Below are 18,555 nucleotides of genomic sequence, written 5' to 3'. Positions count from 1 at the left end.
CTATTCCTGTTAGAAAGCTCATTCTTAAAAATCAGCATGTTCAGGGGACTTCCTTGATGACCCTGGGCTAAGACTCTGAGTTCCCAATGCAAGGGGTCCCGAGTTCAATACCTCATCAGGGAACTAGATCCCACATGCTGCAACTAAGAATTCACATGCCACAACTAAAGATCCCTCATGCCACAATGAGATCGAAGATCCTGTCTGCTGCAGCTAAGACCCGGTACAGTCAAATAAAATTTTTTTTAAGTGTCACTGGGGCCTTTGCTGGTAGTTCGGTAGTTAACAGTCCACCTTGAATGCAGGGGACACTGGTTTGACCCCTGGTTCAGGAAGATCCCACATGCTGCAGAACAAATAAGCTCGTACACCACAACTGCTGAGCCACACGCTGCAAATACTGAAGCCCAGGCTCCCAGAGCCCGTGCCTGGCAACAAGAGAAGCGGCAGCAGTGGGAAGCCTGCACACCGCCGCTAAGAGTAGCCCCTGCTCGCCACAACTAGAGAACGCCAACCTGCAGCAGCAAAGACCCTCCACAGCCCAAACGTAAATAAATCTTCAAAAGAGAAGTATCACCGATAAGGTTTAAAAAAAAAACTGATGGAAGAGGTAGGGAAAATCTGAAAGGCTACAGCTAACAAAGCCCAGGGAAAGGGGACAGTGTCAAAGATAGTAACTGGGAATACTGTCTGGGTTTGGCACTAAAGGGGCTGTTGATGACCTTGGTAAGAACAGTCTGTTAAGATAGGGACACAAGCTGAGTTGCAGAGCACTGAAGAGTGACGGGAGTTCCACTCCTGGTGTGACAGCGTTAACAGCTCTACACACCCACCCCCGCAGTGAAACTGGTGACCATTGTTTCCTTAAACCCACCCATTTGAAGTCTCCTAAGGGTATGCAGCAAATGAAGAAATGTTTACTCAAGAAAATACAAAATGTGGTAAGAAGAATGAGCGTGGTGTTTGAACCAAGACCCAGAAGGACAGAAACTCAGTGCAGCCAGGAACACAGAGCTCCCTCTCCCCATAGCTCCCAGTCAGAGGGTTACCATCTGGGAAAGCCAGGATGCCAGCTTCTCTCATCCTGCCCCCAGTCCCCTGTAGCTGATGCTAAGTTCTGGGTGATGCTGCTGAAAGGTAAGATACTCCCTTCTGCTTGGCCCCTGCTGGTAGGATGGATACTTTACCTTGGGCCAGTGCTGCTGAGAGTCCTGGAGCCCTGATCACATTTGCCCAGGTCCATAAGGTAGTGATTCCACCATGGGAGAGGCAGGCCGGGAAGGACTGAGGCTGCTGATCACCCCCACCCCTCAGCTTTTTTTTTCCTTTTTTGACTGCACCTTGTGGCGTGTGAGATCTTAGGTCCTCCCCAACCACAGATCAAACCTGCATCCTCTGTGTTGGAAACTCGTAGAGTCTTAACCACTGGACAACCAGGAAAGTTTGAGCATTCAGCTTTTGAAGTGGGCCCATCACTCAGAAGTGTGCCATCATCACACCCACAATGCCAGAGCTAAGGCTCAGAGATTTTGCTCCAGTGAGGAGAGGCAGGTTTAAAACAGAGGGAACTGACTCCATTTGCAAGCTCAAGCTTAACTGTGCTCTCAAAAACTGGAGGTTGTGGTAAAAGGCTATTGGCAGGAGACCCATAGCTTCATTGGAGACAGAGGCTAAACTGAACTGGCTAGTTTGCTAGAAATGGGGAAAGATAAAGCAGGAAGGAACTTTCTCTCTTGGGGACAGAACAAATCTCAAATACTGACCTTTGAAACTATCCCTTCAAAGAAACCTGCGTTTGATTGGATCAATTTGTGGAGTCATTTATTCCCCAGCACATTGTTGGCAGATCAGCCAACATCTAGTGTAGTGTTAACAGCTGGGTGTGGTCAGGGAAAGAGACACAGAGATCCTTGCAAGTCACTGTCGTCCTAGGGTGACTATGGGCTTAACTGGGGTCTGCACCCACCTAAGGAGCAACATCAGAGGCTCCATACTGTGTAGCTGGGTGGGGAGTGGGGAGCAGACAGACTCAATTAAAATAATCCAGCCACTCACTAAACAAGTAAACTTGTTTACCTGGACCAGAAACAAAGAATTGCTAAACTGGTTTCCAAGGTGGCTGCACTGTTTTACATGAGGGTTCTAATTCCTCTACATCCTTGCCAACACTTGCTATTTTCTGACCTTTTTGATTACAGCCATCTAGTGAAGTGTGATATGACTTGAGTCAGTTCTAGTTTGCATTTCAAATACCTGATGACTAATGGTGTTGAGCAGCTTCATCTGAAGCCCTGGAAAATTCACAAATATCTGGAAACCAGGCCATACACTCCTACAAAACCAATTGAAAAAGAAGAATAAAGTTGAGGTAGTCACACTTAGCAATTTCAAAACTTATTACAAAGAAATAGTAATCAACGAAGTGTAGTGCTGGCAGGAGGACAGACCTATAGATAAGTGGAATAGAATTCAGAGTCTAGAAAGAAACCCATGTGTCTGTGGTCAAAAAATTTTTGGCAATGGTGCCAAGACCATTCAGTGGGAAAAGAATAGTCTTTTCAACAAAGAGTGCTGGGACAACTGGATAGTCACATGTGAAAGAATGAATCTGGAACCTCACCTTACATCATATATAAAAATAAATTCAAAGTGGATCAAAGATTTAAGTGTAAGAGCCAAAACTGTAAAACAAAGAAGAAAGCAGAGCTTCATGACATGGGATTTGGCAATGATTTTTTTGGCCATGATACTAAAAGTATAGGCAGCAGAAGGTAAATTGGACTTCATCAAAATTAAAAACTTTTGGGAATTCCCTGGCTGTCCAGTGGTTAGGACTCTGAGCTTTCATTGAACCAAGCCCAGGGTCAGTCCCTGGTTGGGGAACTAAGGTCCCACAGTGCTGCAACTAAGCATTTTGGCACTATGACACAGCCAAAAAAAATTTTTTTAATTGTGCAGCAAAAGACACTATTGGGACTTCCCTGGTGGTCTAGTGGCTAAGACTCCATGCTCCCAATGCAGGAGGCCTGGGTTCAATCCCCGCTCAAGAGAAGAGATCCCACAGGCCGAAAATAAAAGTTCGCATGCTGCAACTAAAGATCCCACATGCTACAACTAAGACCCAGTCAGCCAAAAAAATAAGTACTTTAAAAAAAGAAGACACTGTGAACAGAGTGAAAAGGTGATGCACAGAATGGAGAAAATATTTGCAAACCATATGTCTGATAGGGGATTAATAGCCAAAATATATAAAGAATCCTTCAACAACAAAAGCTTTTAAATGGGAACATGACATGAATAGACATTTTTCCAAAGAAGATACACAGGTAGACAACAAACACACAAAAAGATGCTCAGTTGTTAGGGAAATGCAACTCACACCCCCAAAGAGATACCCATTGGGTTGGCTATTACAAAAACCAAAAACTCAGAAAACAGCAACTGTTGAGGTGATGTAGAAAAATTGGAACCCTTGTACATTGCAGGTAGGCTCGTAAAATAGTGCAGCTGCTGTGAAAACAGTATGGTGGTCCCTCAAAAAGGTAAATGTGTGAATTACCATATGATTTAGCACTTCACCTTCTGGGAATATTCTCAAAAGAACTAAAAGGGGGGACTCAGATCTTTATACACCTGTGTTTATAGCAGCATTATTCATAATAGCCAAACAGTGAATGTCCATCAATGAATGAGTGGATAAACAAAATATGGTGTATATATATATTTATTTTTTTGTATATTTCCTTCCTTAAATTCTGACACACGCTACCACATGGACAAACACAGATGTTATGCTAAGTGAAATAAGACAGACACAAAAGGACAAATATTGTATAATTCCCCTTATATTAGGCACCTAGAGTAGTCAAATTCATAAAGACAGCAAATAGGGTGAAGGTTTTCAGAGGCTGTGGGAAGGAGGAGTGGGGAGTTAGTGTTTGATGAGCACAGAGTTTTAGTGTAAGAAGATGAAAAGTTTTGGAGAGAGATGATGGTGATGGTTCCACAACAATGGGGATGAACTTAATGACACTGAAGTGGATAACTAAATAACAGTTAAAATGGTAACTCTTATGTATATTTTACTACAATTAAAAAAATGGATCAAAGACTTAAATGTAAAAGCCAAGGAAATATAAGGGTAAATCTTCATGACCTCAAATTTGACAATATATTCTTAGATATGATTCCAAAAGCATAAGCAACAAAAGACAAAAATAGGTTGTTAAACTTCACCAGAACCAAACATTTTGGACTTTCCCAGTGGTCCAGTGGTTAAGAATCCACCTGCTAGTGCAGGGGCCCGGGTTCAAGCCCTGGTCTGGGAAGATTGCACACGCCGCAGGACAAGTCAGCCCCTGCACCACGACTGCAGATGCCCACGTGCCCTAGAGCCTGTGCTCCACAGAAGGAGAAGCCACGATGATGAGAAGCCCAGACACCACAGCTGGAGAGGGGCCTGCGCGCAGCAGTGAAGAGCCAGCAGGTAAATGAATAAATACAACTAAAAATGAGTGCTTCAAGGACACTATCAAGAAAATAAAAAGAGGTGTGGGATCTGGGGAGGCAGGGAGGCTCCAGAGGGAGATACCTATTTTCATAGCTGATTCATCATTGTACAGCAGACTCTAACACAACATTGTAAAGCAATTATACTCCAGTTAAGAAACAAGTTTTTAAAAATAAAATTTTAAAAAATTTTAAAAAGATTTTTTTACTCCAAGTCAAGAAAAAGAAAGAAAATGGAAAAATACCCCATAAGATAGGAGAAAAATCATATTTGCAAATCATATATGTCTGATATATGGACTTGTATGTAAAATATATAAAGAACACTTAGAACTTAATAATAAAAAGACAAGTGGTCCAGTTAAAAATGGGTAAAGAATCTGATAAGACATTTCCCCAAGAAAGTACACAGAGGGCCAATAAACACATAAAAAGGTGTGACATCATTAGTCATTAGGAAAATGCAAAATCTCACTCAAATGGATGAATGAGGAGGGCAGGATGGCTATAATCAAATGTTGACAAAGATGTAGAGAAACTGGAACCCTCGTATACTGGTGGTGGGAATGTAAAATGGTGAAGCCACCTTGGAAACCAGTTTAACAGTTCCAGTTAGTATACAACCCAGCCATTCCACTCACTGGAACACAGTGAACCCCTTGCATTCCATTTTTATGCAAGAAAAATGAAGATATATATCCCCAGAAAAACTTGTACACTAGCAGTCATAATAGCAATATACACAATAGTCAAAGAGCAGAAATAACCCAGGTTCATCCACTGATGAATGGATAATCAAATGAGTTTTATCCATATGATGAAACATTTGGTGACAAAAAGAAAGAACTACATGGAAGAACCTTGAAAACATGTTAAATGAAAGAAGCCAAACTCAAACCATCACATATTATATGATTCCAATTACATGAAATATCCAGAATAGTTAAATCTATATAGAGAAAGTATATTTGTGGTTGCTTAGGGCTGGGGAGTGGAAGGTGGGAAGGGATTGGGGATTGATAGTTAAAGGACCTAGGGTTACTTCTATGGTGATGAAAATGTTAAAAAATTGACTGTTAGCATTCATACCTATGAATACACTAGAAACCACTGAATCACACACTTTAAGAGTTAAGCTGTGATGGGAATTCCCTGGTGGTCCTGTGGTTAGGACTCAGTTCTTACACTGCTAAGGACCCTAGTTCAATCCCTGATCAGGGAACTAAGACCCCAAAAGCAGTATGGCCAGAAAGAAAGAAAGAAATTAAATTTTAAAGAGGTCAGTTGTGAGAAGAAAGAGTGCAATATGGTGAGGCAGTTGAGGGTGAAGGGAGAGTGTCTGAGAGCCTGGATGGAGAACACAGGGGGAGAGAGGGCTTCACGAGGGATAGAAGAACCCCGTCCTGAGCACAGCTTCTCAAGTTTTTCAGTATCAGTGGGGATAGCCGAGCTCTGGAGAGCACCTTACTCCAAGCTGCAAAACTATCTCCTGCCATAAAGATAGGAGAAGTTTGTGTTTCCTGGGATAAAGCCAATAAACTAACACAGGTGGGGACCCCAATTACCAGGTAAAGTTATTTATCTTGAGAACATGTGTTAACAGGTTGTGTCTGCTGGGCCCTAGCTTTAAAAGGGAGTGATACTGATGAATCTATTGGCAGGACGCAGACGTAGAGAACGGTCATGCAGACACAGGGAGAAGGAGACGGTAGGATGACCTGGGAAAGTAGCACTAACATTTATATACAATGTGTGCTTGCGTGCTAAGTCATGTCAGTCATGTCCGACTCTTTGTGAGCCCATGGACTGTAGCCCGCCAGGCTCCTCTGATCATGGGATTCTCCAGGCAAGCATAGTGGAGTGGGTTGCCATGACCTCCTCCAGGAGTTCTTCCTGACCCAGGGATGGAACCCATGTCTCTTATGTCTCCTGCATTGTCAGGCAGGTTCTTTACTACTAGCTTCACCTGGGAAGCCCAACATATGTACACTACCATGTGTAAAACAGATAGTGGGAAGCTGCTATATAGCACAGGGAGCTCACCTTGGTGCTCAGTGATGACCTAGAGGGGTGAGTTGGGGGGAAGGGAGGGAAGCTCGACAGGGAGGAGGTATATGTATCCATATAGCTGATTGACTCTGTTGTACAGTAGAAACTAACATAACATTGTAAAGTAATTATACTCCAATTAAATATTTTTAAAGCTAAAAATAAAAAGGTAATAAATAAAATGAAAAAAGAAAGTAAGCCCATACAAAATCAGGATGACAAGTTAATAAATTATAACTACAAAAAAAAGGGGGGGGGAGTGAGATTCTTTTCTATCTTCATGGTCCCACTAGTTCGCCTGTGATGCATCACACGCTGCTTTAATGTTTATTCAATAACAAAAGGATTTTCTTTCTCTGTTACCTTTGTGGAGGGCAATTCTAGATTGGAAAAATGTTGCTTTTTGACAGTGCTCAAGTTTGCACCTGCTCCAGGGTGGGATGTGCCCCCACTCCCCGCTCAAGCTGATCTGAGACACTCTTTTCTGCACTCAGGTTTCTCTTCCTTCACCGGCACGAGTCTGAGGACCACTCTGCGTGCTAAGTCACTTCAGTCGTGTCCGACTCTTTGCAACCCTATGGACCACTTTACTCTGGCTACAATTTCCCTCCACCTGCAGGCTTGGGCCACCTCCCAGCACCGCGGCCCTTAGGCAACCTGTCCCTTTAAGAGCTCCCCCTGCCCCGCCTCCAGCTCCTCCCTCAGACCCAGGGGCCGGACTTCCCTTTAAAGCCTGGGCTCCATCTTTCTGGCTAGCTGTGTACTGAGGCTGTTCCGGAGCCTTGAGGGGCCCCTGGGTGCCGGGCAGAGGCACAAGTGGGCTGTGACAGGTGCCTGTGGGACGTGGAACCACTGCTAGGGGCTCAGGGCTTGTGGGGGGGTGGGGTGATGGGGAAGGGACACGATGCTGGGACAGGGTGGATCCTGGACAGAGCAGAGCCTCTCGGGAGTAGACCAGACCTGTCATCAGTTAAGTAACTGCTCTGTGCCAGGTGCTCTGCCGTGCCCTCTGTGCTCCTTCTCAGGGGTATCATTATTCCCATTTTTCAGATGGGCAAGGGTACGGAGCTCAAAGCAGCTGACTGAGTGCCCCAGGGCCAGACAGCTAACCAGGGGCAGAGCCAGGATCTGAACTCAGGTCAGTGTGACCCCAGAGCCTTGCCGTTGTCTCCGCCACATCACGCAGGTGACAGGGGTCCAGGCTTCTTCCCCAGCTTCCCTTTGAATTTGATTTTCCTGTTCTCGCCAGAGTGAGGGGAGGAGATGGGTTTCCGCTCCTCCCTGTAGTACCAGTACTTGGAGGCCTTCCTCCTTCCAGGAGCTGCTTGGAGATGCTGCTGCTGCTGCTGTCCCTGTCGCTGCTGCTGCCACTGGCCGTACTCCTGTGGCGGCCGCGGTCCTGGGATGCCAGGCAGTCCTGGCTTGTCCGCCTCCAGCACCGTGTGGCGTGGGGGGCCCTGCGCTGGGCAGCTGCCTGGCAGCAGAAGAGACTAGCGCAGAGCACGCTGCACGCGGGCCAGAGCCAGCAGCAGGCCCTGAGGCGGTGTCTGCATGGAGCCCAGGGTCCCCGCTGTACCCTCAGAGGAAGCACAGGTGTGTTTCCCAGGGTCTGGGGACGTGGCCCAGAGAGAGGGAAACCCCACAGGAGAGTCAGATTCCAGAACCCAAAGACCACCCTTCCCCATTCTACCACCAGCACAGAGAGAGGTCTGACCTAGAGAACCTACCCAGGCTGGATAGTTCAAGAGGAATTTTGCCATCCTGGCCCCTGATAGCCTCTCTCCCCTCAGGCCTGTTCTGGATTCCTTCCTTGAGGGTCTCACCAGTCTGGCCTGAACCCTTGGGAAACTCTGTGGCTTCATGGGGATTTTATGATGTTTTGGGGGCTACAGATATAAGCACCTTCCGGAATCATCTCCCTCTGACCAAGGCCAGCCAGGCCCAGGAGGAAGAAAGTGGGGGGCAGCCCTTGCCCCCCACCTCAAACCGGCATCATGGAGAGGCCTCTCTGCAGGTAAACGGGGAAGGCTGGAACCCAACCCCATCAGAGGTCCCTAAGTGCAGCTGAAGCCTCCCATCAGGATGGGAAAAAAGTAAACAGCAGCAATAGCAACAAACACCTCAAAACAAAACTGGGGGACTTCCGTGATGGTCCAGTGGTTAAGACTCCCCGCTTTCAGTGCAGAGGGTGTGGGTTCGATCCCTGGTGACCAAAAAAAAAAAAAAATCTGGGGGCTCAGAGTCTGGCTCAGGCCCAGGGCCAACACTGTCTCTTGTCTCTCTCCAGGCCACCTTGCTGGGTTTGGCCGCCCTAAACAAGGCCTACCCGGAAGTGCTGGCTCCAGGAGGCACGGCCCGTGTGACTGCTTCCTCCCCTTGGCCCTACCGCCTCCCCTGGCCTTGGCATGCCCTGGGCCAGGTGAGCCCCACTGGAGCCAAGGACCCAAGGGTCCTGCTGCTGGAGGCATTGAGGTCCCCAGGGCTGCGGGCTCTGGAAGCTGGGACGGCCGCAGAGCTCCTAGATGTCTTCTTGGACCTGGAGGCCCACGGGGAAGAGCTGGCTGAGGCCATCGCTGCTGGGAACCCAGGAGCACCTCTCCCCAGACGGGCAGCTGAGCTGCGAGAGGCCCTGGAGCAGGGAACCCGAGGATTGGCCCTTCGGCTCTGGCCAAAACTGCAGGTGGTGGTGACTCTGGACGCAGGAGGCCAGGCTGAGGCTGTGGCCGCCCTGGGGGCCTTGTGGTGCCAAGGGCTCACCTTCTTCTCACCCGCTTACGCTGCTTCTGGAGGTCAGGAGGACTCAAGGGTGGTGAGGGGCACACAGCTAGCTGCCAAGTTGTCGTTCAGTTGTTAAGTTGTGTTTGACTTTTTGTGACCCCATGAACTGCAGCAAGCCCTATATAGTCATCTCATTAATTCCTCCCCAACACCAGCAGCTCCATTTTATAGATGAAAAAACTGAGGCTCAGAGAGGTTAAGAGACTTACATAGATTTAAACCACACCAACATTTTCTCCAGGTCCATCACCTCCAGAACCACTGCCTCTTCCCAATTAGGGCCTTAGAAGCAGAGGGCTGAGCCTGGGGGAGCCGGGAAGGATGGAGTGGAGGGGCAGCAGGGGGATCAGATGCTCAGAGGGTTGGGGCCTGGCTGATTGCCTAGCAGATGAAGAGGCTGCTTGCTCCCCACAGGGGTGTTGGGCCTGAGTCTGTGGCCAGAGCAGCCCCATGGCCTGTACCTTCTGCCCCCTGGAGCCCCCTTTATTGAGCTGCTCCCACTCAAGGAAGGAACTCGGGAAGAGGCTACCCCCACTGTCCTGCTGGCTGAGGCCCAGAAGGGCAAGGAGTATGAGCTGGTGTTGACCAACCACGTCAGCCTCACCAGGTGACCATCTGCCTGCCCACCTCTCCCCATCCGCCACCTCAGGCCTCCTGAGGTGAACCCAATTGAAGGCCACCGGCATGCTGGTGAAGTTAATGGGCCCTTGGGCCTGACCTCGTCCCCACTTCCTCTCCATCAGATGCCGGCTCGGTGATGTGGTACAGGTAGTGGGTGTCTACAATCAGTGTCCGGTCGTCAAATTCATCTGCAGGTAAGTGACCCCCAGGGTCGCTGAGGGACCATGCTTGTGCCCTGGGTTCCTCTGCCTCCTGCTTCCTTCTCCCCAGGCTGGGCCAGACCCTGAGTGTTCGAGGCGAAGACACTGGTGAGGATGTGTTCTCTGAGGCCCTGGGCCGGGCCGTGGGGCAGTGGCCGGGGGCCAAGCTGTTGGATCATGGCTGGGTGGAGAGTAGGATTCTGGGTAAGCTTTTCCACTGGCTGACTATCCGTCACCCATACCCATCCCGCTGGGAGACTTCTAGGAAGGAGGAAAGACCCAGCCTTTTCTGCTGATCCTAACAAAAGTCCTTCCACATATCTAACCCCCATCCGTCCTGCTGCAGTCTCTACCCATTTCCTCTCCGTTTATGCCACTCCTTGCCAAGAAACTCCTTCTCTCCCCTGTGAACCTCGGAGTAGGGGCAGCGGGCTTGGGCTTTCGAAGATGCCCCATTCACAAAACATGTGTCTGTAATGGGCGGTTTGTCCACAGATTCCTCTGAGGGCTCCGCTCCCCACTATGAGGTATTTGTGGCACTGAAGGGGCTGAGGAATTTGTCAGAGGAAAATCGAGACAAGGTAAACGGGAGACAGGGACAGGACATGACTGAATGCCCCCCTCACTCTGCACACTGCCCCGAGTGTCGTGGGGAGGTGGGGGACGGGAGGAGATCCTCCCTGGAGCTCTGGGAAGGGAGGGTTGAGCCCCACAGACACACATGTACACATGAAACTTCTAGCCACGCACACCCCGGGCACAGCCGTGCGCGCCTCACCCACATGCCGCCCAGCCTCACACCAGCCTCACTTGAGCCGTTCTGTTCCCAGCTTGACCACTGCCTTCAGGAGACCTCCACTCGCTACAAGTACCTGCGGTTCCGGGGCAGCATGGGCCCTGCCCAAGTCCACCTGGTGGGGCAGGGGGCCTTCAGGGAACTGCGGGCAGCCCTCGCTGCCTGCCCCTCGGCCCCTTTCCCTCCTGAGATGCCCCGGGTCCTCAGGCACAGGCCCCTGGCCCAGTGCCTGCAGAGGAGGGTGGTGTCCTGAGCTGAGGCCTGCCCCCAGCCCCGTTCACCCCCATGGGCTGCCTCGCTCTTTCCTCTGGGGCCCCTCTGGATGTGGAGCCCTTGGCCAGGGTCTTCATGTGTCAGCTGCCAGCTGCCCATGAGAGCTGCTGCCCTTAGGGTTGCCTGAGCTAGCCCATCAGTTCCGAGGAGTTGACTTCAAGGACAGAGCAGACACCAGCAGTGCCCCACCCGGAGCTCCCAGCCCACCCTAGAGGACACAGGAGTTCCAATCCCCGCTGGCAATGCCTATGTTTCACCAGGCAGGCTGGAAGTGTTGGAAGTTCAGGCTCCCAGGAGTGACCCTCATTTGGCATGGAGCAGGGGCTGGTGACCGCAGACCTCAGCTCTGTCGTCCCTCAGTAGAACAGCTCTAAAGTGTATTCTATAGCATCTCCCTCCCAGGGTCTCCACCAATTGCCCGCGGTGGTAACTTTCTCATTAACACGGTTCTTACTGGTTTTCCTCCTGTCTCTTGGGTCCCTCCTCCCATGTGCTTTCTAGGGTCACCTGCCAAATAAACTTCTTACACCCAGAATCTTGGCTCGGGGTCTGCTTTTGGGGAAACCAGGGCCCCATTCACTCTGCTTCTGCTGCAGCCTGGATTGCCCACTTGGCTTCAGTTCTGGACACCAGGGCTTTCCCTGCGACTTCTGCTCCAAGCTGGGGAGGGCCCTGAGTGTGTGCCCTCGGAGACCTGGGGGACCCCTACCACAACCTAGGTCAACCTAGGAGACACCACACCCCCTCCCTCGACCTCTCCCCATCCCAAACCTTCCCTAAGTGTGGAGGGGCTGCTCCCCAACTCCCCTTGCCCAGGCTTAGCACAAGTCCCCCTTCCTGGCCCCAAACCCACAGATCACTTCCATGGGCAGGACTTATACTGCAAATCATAAAGAATCACAGCAGGAAGCAGCCCCAGAGACCATCTGGGTTGACTGTCCATCCTACCACAGGGGAAACAGGCTTTCAGTTTCAGCAGGGTCGTGAGTCTTGTCCAAACCTCGTAGCGCCTCCTAAATAACACAGCACCTAATCCCAATCAGCTGCCAAGCCTCAGATTTTTTGTTCATTTGTTTGTTTTAACATTTATTTATTTATTTGTCTGGGCCGGGTCTTAGTTGCAGCATATGGGGTCTAGTTCCCTGAGCAGGGACTGAACCCGGGGCCCCCTGCATTAGGAGCGCAGTTTAGTCACTGGACCACCAGGGAAGTCCAAGCCTCAGATTCTGACTCTGAATTACTACTTCTGAATCAGTTCAGTTCAGTTTGGTCACTCAGTTGTGTCCAACTCTTTGCAACCCCATGGACTGCAGCATACCAGGTTTCCGTGTCCATCGCCAACTCCTGGAACTTGCTCAATCTCATATCTATCGAGTCGGTGATGCCATCCAACCATCTCATCTTCTGTCTTCCCCTTCTCCTCCTGTCTTTAATCATTCCCAGCATCAGAGTAGTTTCCAGTGAGTCAGTTCTTCGCATCAGGTGGCCAAAGTATTGGAGTTTCAGCTTTAGCATCAGTCCTTCCAATGAATATTCAGGACTGATTTCCTTTAGGATTGACTGGTTGGATCTCCTTGCAGTCCAAGGGACTCTCAAGAGTCTTCTCCAATACCACAGTTCAAAAGCATCAATTCTTTGGTGCTCAGCTTTCTTTATGATCCAACTCCCACATCCATACATGACTGCTGCAAAAACCGTAGCTTTGACTAGACAGACCTTTGTTGGCAAAGTAATATCTCTGCTTTTTAATATGCTGTCTAGGTTTGTCATAGCTTTTCTTCCAAGAAGCAAGCATCTTTTAATTTCATGGCTGCAGTCACCATCTGCAGTGATTTTGGAGCCCAAGAAAATAAAGTCTGTCACTGTTTCCATTGTTTCCCCATCTATTTGCCATGAAGTGATGGGACTGGATGCCATGATATTAGTTTTTTGAATGTTGAGTTTTAAGCCAGCTTTTTCACTCTCCTCTTTCACTTTCAAGAGGCTCGTTAGTTCCTCTTTGCTTTCTGCCATAAGGGTAGTGTCATCTGCATATCTGGGATTATTAATATTTCTCCCGACAATCTTGATTCTAGCTTGTACTTCATCTAGCCTGGCATTTTGCATGATGTACTCTGCATAGAAGTTAAATAAGCAGAGTGACAATATACAGCCTCCACGTACTCTTTCCTAATTTGGAACCAGTCTGTTGTTCCATGTCCAGTTAGTTCTCTAACTGTTGCTTCTTGACCTGCATACACATTTCTCAGGAGGCAGGTAAGGTGGTCTGGTATTCTCATCTCTTTAAGAATTTTCCACTTCTGGATTCCACACCCCAAATCCAGGCCCCTATCCCCACCTGCCTGGCCCCCACCTCAGCCCATGACTCCTTACTAAAGCTAAAATCCTCCCATAGCCCCCCAGCACCTGTGGTATCAAGACTAATCAGCTTAGCTGATAAGACTCTTTGACCCACTCTGACCTCACTTACCTGTCCAGCCACCTCTCTCTTCTAAGAGAAGTTGTGATCAGTGGACCACACCCTGCTTCCTGCATGAGTTAAGTACGGTCACCTCTAGGTCTCTGCTCAGGCTGTCCCTTCTGGGGAAAGCCTTCTCTCCCAAGCTTACTTGATGGAAACCGACTTTTCACACGAGGCTTTTGCAGAGTCCTCTCTCCATTGAGCTATACTTTTGCTGGGTCACCTCCCAGCAAAACTGGGCCAGGGCTTCCCTGGTAGTCCAGCGATTAAGACTCTGTCTGCCAATGCACGGCACATGGGTTCAATCCCTGGTGCAGGAAGATTTCACATGCAGCAGAACAACTAAGCCCATGAACCACCACTATTGAGCCTGCAAGTTGCAGCTACTGAAACCCACAGGCCTAGAGCCCATGCTCTGCAACAAGAGAAGTCACCGAAATGAGAAGCCTAAGCACCGCAATGAAGAGACAGAGAGTAGCCCACCGCCCAGCACTCAACTACAGAAAGCCCATGCGCAGCAATGAAGACCCAGTGCAGCCTATGCGTGCTTAGTTACTGAGTCTGACTCTTTGCGACCCCATGAACTGTAGCCACCAGGCTCCTCTGGCCATGGAATTTTCCATGCCAGAATACTGGAGTGGGCTGTTGCCACTTCCTACTCCAGGGGATGTTCCCGACCTAGGGATCCAACCCGTGTCTCCTGCATTGGCAGGCAGATTCTTTGCCACAGTGCCACCTGGGAAGCCCCAGTGCAGCCAATAAATAAATAATAATAATAAATTATGGTTTTTTTAAAATGAAAACCAGGCCATGTCCTATGCACACTGTCGCTCCAGTGCCCAGAGCAGAGCCTGGCACGGAACCGGTGCTCAGTAGACAGTGCCCTAGATAAGAGAAACTCCAGCCTAGAGATGGCACATGTTCTTCTCCCCACGGTGGCTCTCCTCCTGCCAATGGTGTGATAGGACTCCATCCATCCCGTTGAGGCAGCCCAACCAGGTAGGAAGCTGGGGAGATGGAAGGATAACATCAGTTTTGGCTGGTGTCCTCCCACTGCCCAGGAGTGGCTTTTCAAGGTTCTCCATCTTGGAGGTTGGTGGAAGGGGCAGATGGAAGAAGAGCCAGAGGGTAGGGGAAGTCAGCTAAAACACCTTTTCCACAGAGGAAGAAGGCCCTGAAGCATAAAGGCCCCAGGGGTGGAGACAGGAGCAGGGGGGAGAGGCTGTTGCCTGGCTGCCCTCCCCCAGACACACACATCCTATGGAGAGTGGGTCTCACCACTGCCTCCTTTCCTGCCCTTAATTAGCAGCTCCCCCTATGCATTGTCCCATGCCAGCCCCCAGGCAAGACCTCTTTTGTGCTCCCAGATTCCTAGGAGCAAGGTGGCCTCATTAGTGCCCGGAGACCGCCCCATCTCCAGGGAGCAGGCAGACAGACAAGGCGAGGGACCAGGGGCACAGAGATCCAACTCAAGACTCTGATCGCCTTGGCGGTCATTCCTGGGGCCCAGCCTGGAGACGGCACTCCTGCGGAAGGCTAATCTTAGATTTTCCTTTGTCTGTTCCCGGAGTAGATGCAAGCAAGCACCCATCTCTCCCCCCCTTCCCGCCTACCTCCTCTGAGCACTATAAACCCCAGGCTCCTGCTAGTGGGTTGCAGTTGACAGCCTCAAAGTTCCTGGCTATTCGGACCACTGCAGACGACACCTTTCCCGGCTACCCTACTCTGAGCTCCAGACACCATGAATCCTTCCTCTACAAAGGTAAAGACCCAGGGATGAAGGGGTGACTTGGGGGCAATGAGACCAGAGACAGTGAGAATGCTTGCTTAGGGAGCTAGAAGGAAGGTTGAAAGTGTCTTTTCCTATATGGGTTCTGAGGCAGGGTACAGGGTGGACCCTTGACAGAGAATCTGCCTTAGCTAACACTGGACTGTGCCCTGTTCTCCTAAGAGTTCAGGTTTATTGAGCTTTTACTATGTATCAGGTGCAACTTGCACCTGTCATCTTAGCTCATCCTCCCAGCAGCCCTGCACAGTAGGAATTACTTAATACCCAGTTTACAAGTGAGGACGTTGTGCCCCATGAAATGGTAGGAAACGGGTCCAAACCCACAGAATCGTTTCCCGTGCAAGGAAGCAGGCAGTCAAAACAACAATCTGGATCCTGCCAGTCCTTGATTTTCCCGTGTTTGCCCTCTGTGGGGAGGAGGAGCAGATAAATGGGGCTTCTGTTTCCCTGAGCAAAGTCTCCATAAACTTCTGGGGCAGATTCAGACATGCCTGTTTCAAATGGAGTGGTCAGCGCTCTAATGAGGGTACAAGGGACTAAGGGCACCCAGAGGAGAGAGAGATTCATTCTGCCCAGGGGGTTTCAAAGAGCTTACTGGAGGAGATGCTCTGCTGGATCTTAAGGTCAGTCAGTCAGTTCAATTGCTCAGTCGTGTCAGACAGAGCCCTTCAGACAGCTTTGAGCCGAGGCAGGAAGGCCAGGCGACAGCGAGTGAGAAGCGCCGGCCACGAGGGGGCGCGGAGCCGGCTGGGCAGGACCCGGATGTGGGGGCTGGAATGCGGGCGACCCTCAGCGCCCCGTTTCCGCCTTCCTCAGGTCTCCTGGGCCACCGTGACGCTGCTGCTCCTGCTACTGCTGCTGCCGCCCGCGCTGCTGTCACCCGGGGCGGCCGCGCAGCCCCTGCCCGACTGCTGCCGTCAGAAGACTTGCTCCTGCCGCCTCTACGAACTGCTGCACGGCGCCGGCAATCACGCGGCCGGCATCCTCACGCTGGGCAAGCGGCGGCCCGGGCCCCCGGGCCTCCAGGGCCGGCTGCAGCGCCTCCTGCAGGCCAGCGGCAACCACGCGGCCGGCATCCTGACCATGGGCCGCCGCGCAGGCGCAGAGCCAGCGCTGCGCCCCTGCTCCGGCCGCCGGTGTCCCTCTGAGGCCGCCTCGTCCGTGGCACCTGGGGGACGGTCCGGGGTCTGAGCTCTCGCTCGGGTCCAGTCCTGGCCCTACCCTGGCCCCTCCCTCACCCCCGCAGGGGTAAAAATAAAGAAGTGTCAGCTCGCAGGAAAAAGGGGAATAAAGTCTCTCTCTGTTAGTGTGGCTGCTGTCTGTGCCTGTGCCGTCGCGTCCCGCCCTCCAGGGGGCGTGAGAGTCTTTCGAACCGTAAAGAGCCGGACAACCTGGAGGTCGGTTTGAGAGTCTTTTTTTTTTTTTTTTGAATTTTTATTAGTTGGAGGCTAATTACTTTACAATATTGTAGTTGTTTTTGTCATACATTGACATGAATCAGCCATGGATTTACATGTATTCCCCATCCAGATCCCCCCTCCCGCCTCCCTCTCCATCCCATCCCTCTGGGTCTTCCCAGTGCACCAGGCCCGAGCACTTGTTGTCTCATGCATCCAACCTGGGCTGGTGATCTGTTTCACCCTAGATAATATACATGTTTCGATGCTGTTCTGGTTGAGAGTCTGAACCACTCTCGGGTGGGCGCTCTTAGGGCAAGAAACTGTGCAAGACCCTGGAGTACGGAGAGAACCGCGTATGTGAGTGCTAAGGAGGGGAGAGTGGGGGCAGACACGGTCCTCGGTGCTTCGCCAGTCATTCTGAATCGCCAGGCCCTTCCTGAGAGACGCGGAGGAAAGTGCAAGCAGAGGAGCGAGACGTGGCTGGGAAGGAGGGAGCCGCGCCCGCCGAAGAGGCAGGGAATATGAGGTTCAACAGGAATCTTCCGGAGGGCTACAGTGTGGGATAGGGCGTTTGGGGTGGTGGTGAGGCACTGAAGGGGAGGCGGTTAGGCTTTGTGCAGCCCAGATTGTGAAAGCCCTCACAGATCATCAGGCTTTGCACTTGATTCTGTAGGTAGCTGAGAGTCAGGAGAAGTTCTTAAGCAGGGATGAGGCAAGATTTTTCCAGCAATTTAAACGGAACACACCTGTGACAAGTTGAATTGTGCAACCCCTCCCCCTTCTCCATTTACATTTGAAGTCCTAACCCCCAGCACTTCAGAACATGGCCTTATTTGGAAATAGAGTCTTTGAGGATGAAATTAGTTAAAATTCAGTCACACTGGGGGAAAAAAATTCTATCATATGGGAGTAGGGTGAGCCTCTAATCCAATATGACGTGTCCTTATATAAAGGGATTTGGACACAAATGCACACAAGGAGAATCCATGTGAACATGAAGGCAGAGATGGGCGATGCATCTACAAGCCAAGAAGTGCCAATAAGCCACCAGAGGCTAGAAAACAGGCATGCAACAAATATTCCCCCACAGCCTTCAAAAGGAGCCAACCCTGCAACCATTTTGGTCTTAGACTTTCAGCCTCCAGAACAAAAACAACAGATTTCTGTTGTTTAAGTCACCCAGCTTGTGGTACTTTGTTAAAGCAGCCCTAAGAGAGTGACTGATTTGAACTGATATAAGAACTCTCTATATTATATTTACAACTTCCTTGTTAATATAAGCCTGTTATTAAATATAAGGTTTATTAAAATATAAATAAAATAAAATATAAGGTTTATTCCCAAAACAAAAATAAATAAATAAAGCAGCCCTAAGAAACTAAAACCCAAAAGTAGAGATACAGAAAGATGTGGCACTTTTTAGCATATAATGTCCCAAATAATGCCCAGCTCAGACTTGGGGTGAGGGTGAGGAGCACTGGCCTGCCCTCTCCCCAGCCCATCTTCCCTTTGTCACTGGCTTTAGCTGTTTTTTTTTTTTTTTTTTTCCCCCAGGAAGCAGCCACCCTAAGCCACCACACTCAGATGCCACAGTAATTTTCTGCTTCCATAGTGAAAAAAGTCCCGTGTCTGGTCTTACCTGGGTCCTTCTTGCTGCACTGGTTTCGTTTGGGGGAAGA

The 18,555-nt window shown here is 50.1% G+C and overlaps 2 protein-coding genes across 3 annotated transcripts; both read left to right on the top strand.

The window, feature by feature from the left end:
- The first annotated feature begins 7,271 nt into the window (after positions 1 to 7,271).
- Positions 7,272 to 11,761, top strand: GHDC (GH3 domain containing). Of its 2 annotated transcripts, none has more exons than XM_043904628.1 (10): positions 7,272 to 7,388; positions 7,609 to 7,696; positions 7,877 to 8,151; positions 8,451 to 8,572; positions 8,846 to 9,347; positions 9,751 to 9,943; positions 10,080 to 10,151; positions 10,228 to 10,361; positions 10,653 to 10,738; positions 10,988 to 11,761. In XM_043904628.1, exons 3-10 carry the CDS (start codon positions 7,890 to 7,892, stop codon positions 11,204 to 11,206), a joined length of 1,590 nt encoding a protein of 529 aa, XP_043760563.1. In that variant the 5' UTR covers positions 7,272 to 7,388; positions 7,609 to 7,696; positions 7,877 to 7,889; the 3' UTR covers positions 11,207 to 11,761. The 2 variants fall into 2 exon arrangements, with proteins under 2 accessions (XP_043760563.1, XP_043760562.1); XM_043904627.1 differs by having other exon boundaries at positions 8,349 to 8,572.
- A 2,969-nt stretch (positions 11,762 to 14,730) lies between these two features.
- Positions 14,731 to 16,748, top strand: HCRT (hypocretin neuropeptide precursor). Its single transcript, XM_043900958.1, has 2 exons — positions 14,731 to 15,449; positions 16,293 to 16,748. The coding sequence occupies exons 1-2, from the start codon at positions 15,429 to 15,431 to the stop codon at positions 16,665 to 16,667; spliced, it is 396 nt and encodes a 131-aa protein (XP_043756893.1). The 5' UTR covers positions 14,731 to 15,428; the 3' UTR covers positions 16,668 to 16,748.
- Positions 16,749 to 18,555: the final 1,807 nt, after the last annotated feature.

Source organism: Cervus elaphus, chromosome 5 (assembly GCF_910594005.1).
Source record: "Cervus elaphus chromosome 5, mCerEla1.1, whole genome shotgun sequence".
NCBI lineage: Eukaryota > Metazoa > Chordata > Mammalia > Artiodactyla > Cervidae > Cervus > Cervus elaphus.
The sequence above is the reverse complement of the archived record's forward strand: the minus strand, read 5'-3'. Positions and strand labels throughout refer to the sequence as shown.

Excerpts from the sequence above, each read along its gene's own strand:
- GHDC (XM_043904627.1), top strand. The coding sequence starts at position 7,890 with ATGCTGCTGCTGCTGCTGTCCCTGTCGCTGCTGCTGCCACTGGCCGTA. Across the intron at positions 9,348-9,750 it reads CGCTTACGCTGCTTCTGGAG|GGGTGTTGGGCCTGAGTCTG; the intron begins GTCAGGAGGACT and ends TGCTCCCCACAG. Across the intron at positions 9,944-10,079 it reads AACCACGTCAGCCTCACCAG|ATGCCGGCTCGGTGATGTGG; the intron begins GTGACCATCTGC and ends CCTCTCCATCAG.
- HCRT (XM_043900958.1), top strand. The coding sequence starts at position 15,429 with ATGAATCCTTCCTCTACAAAG. Across the intron at positions 15,450-16,292 it reads TGAATCCTTCCTCTACAAAG|GTCTCCTGGGCCACCGTGAC; the intron begins GTAAAGACCCAG and ends CGCCTTCCTCAG.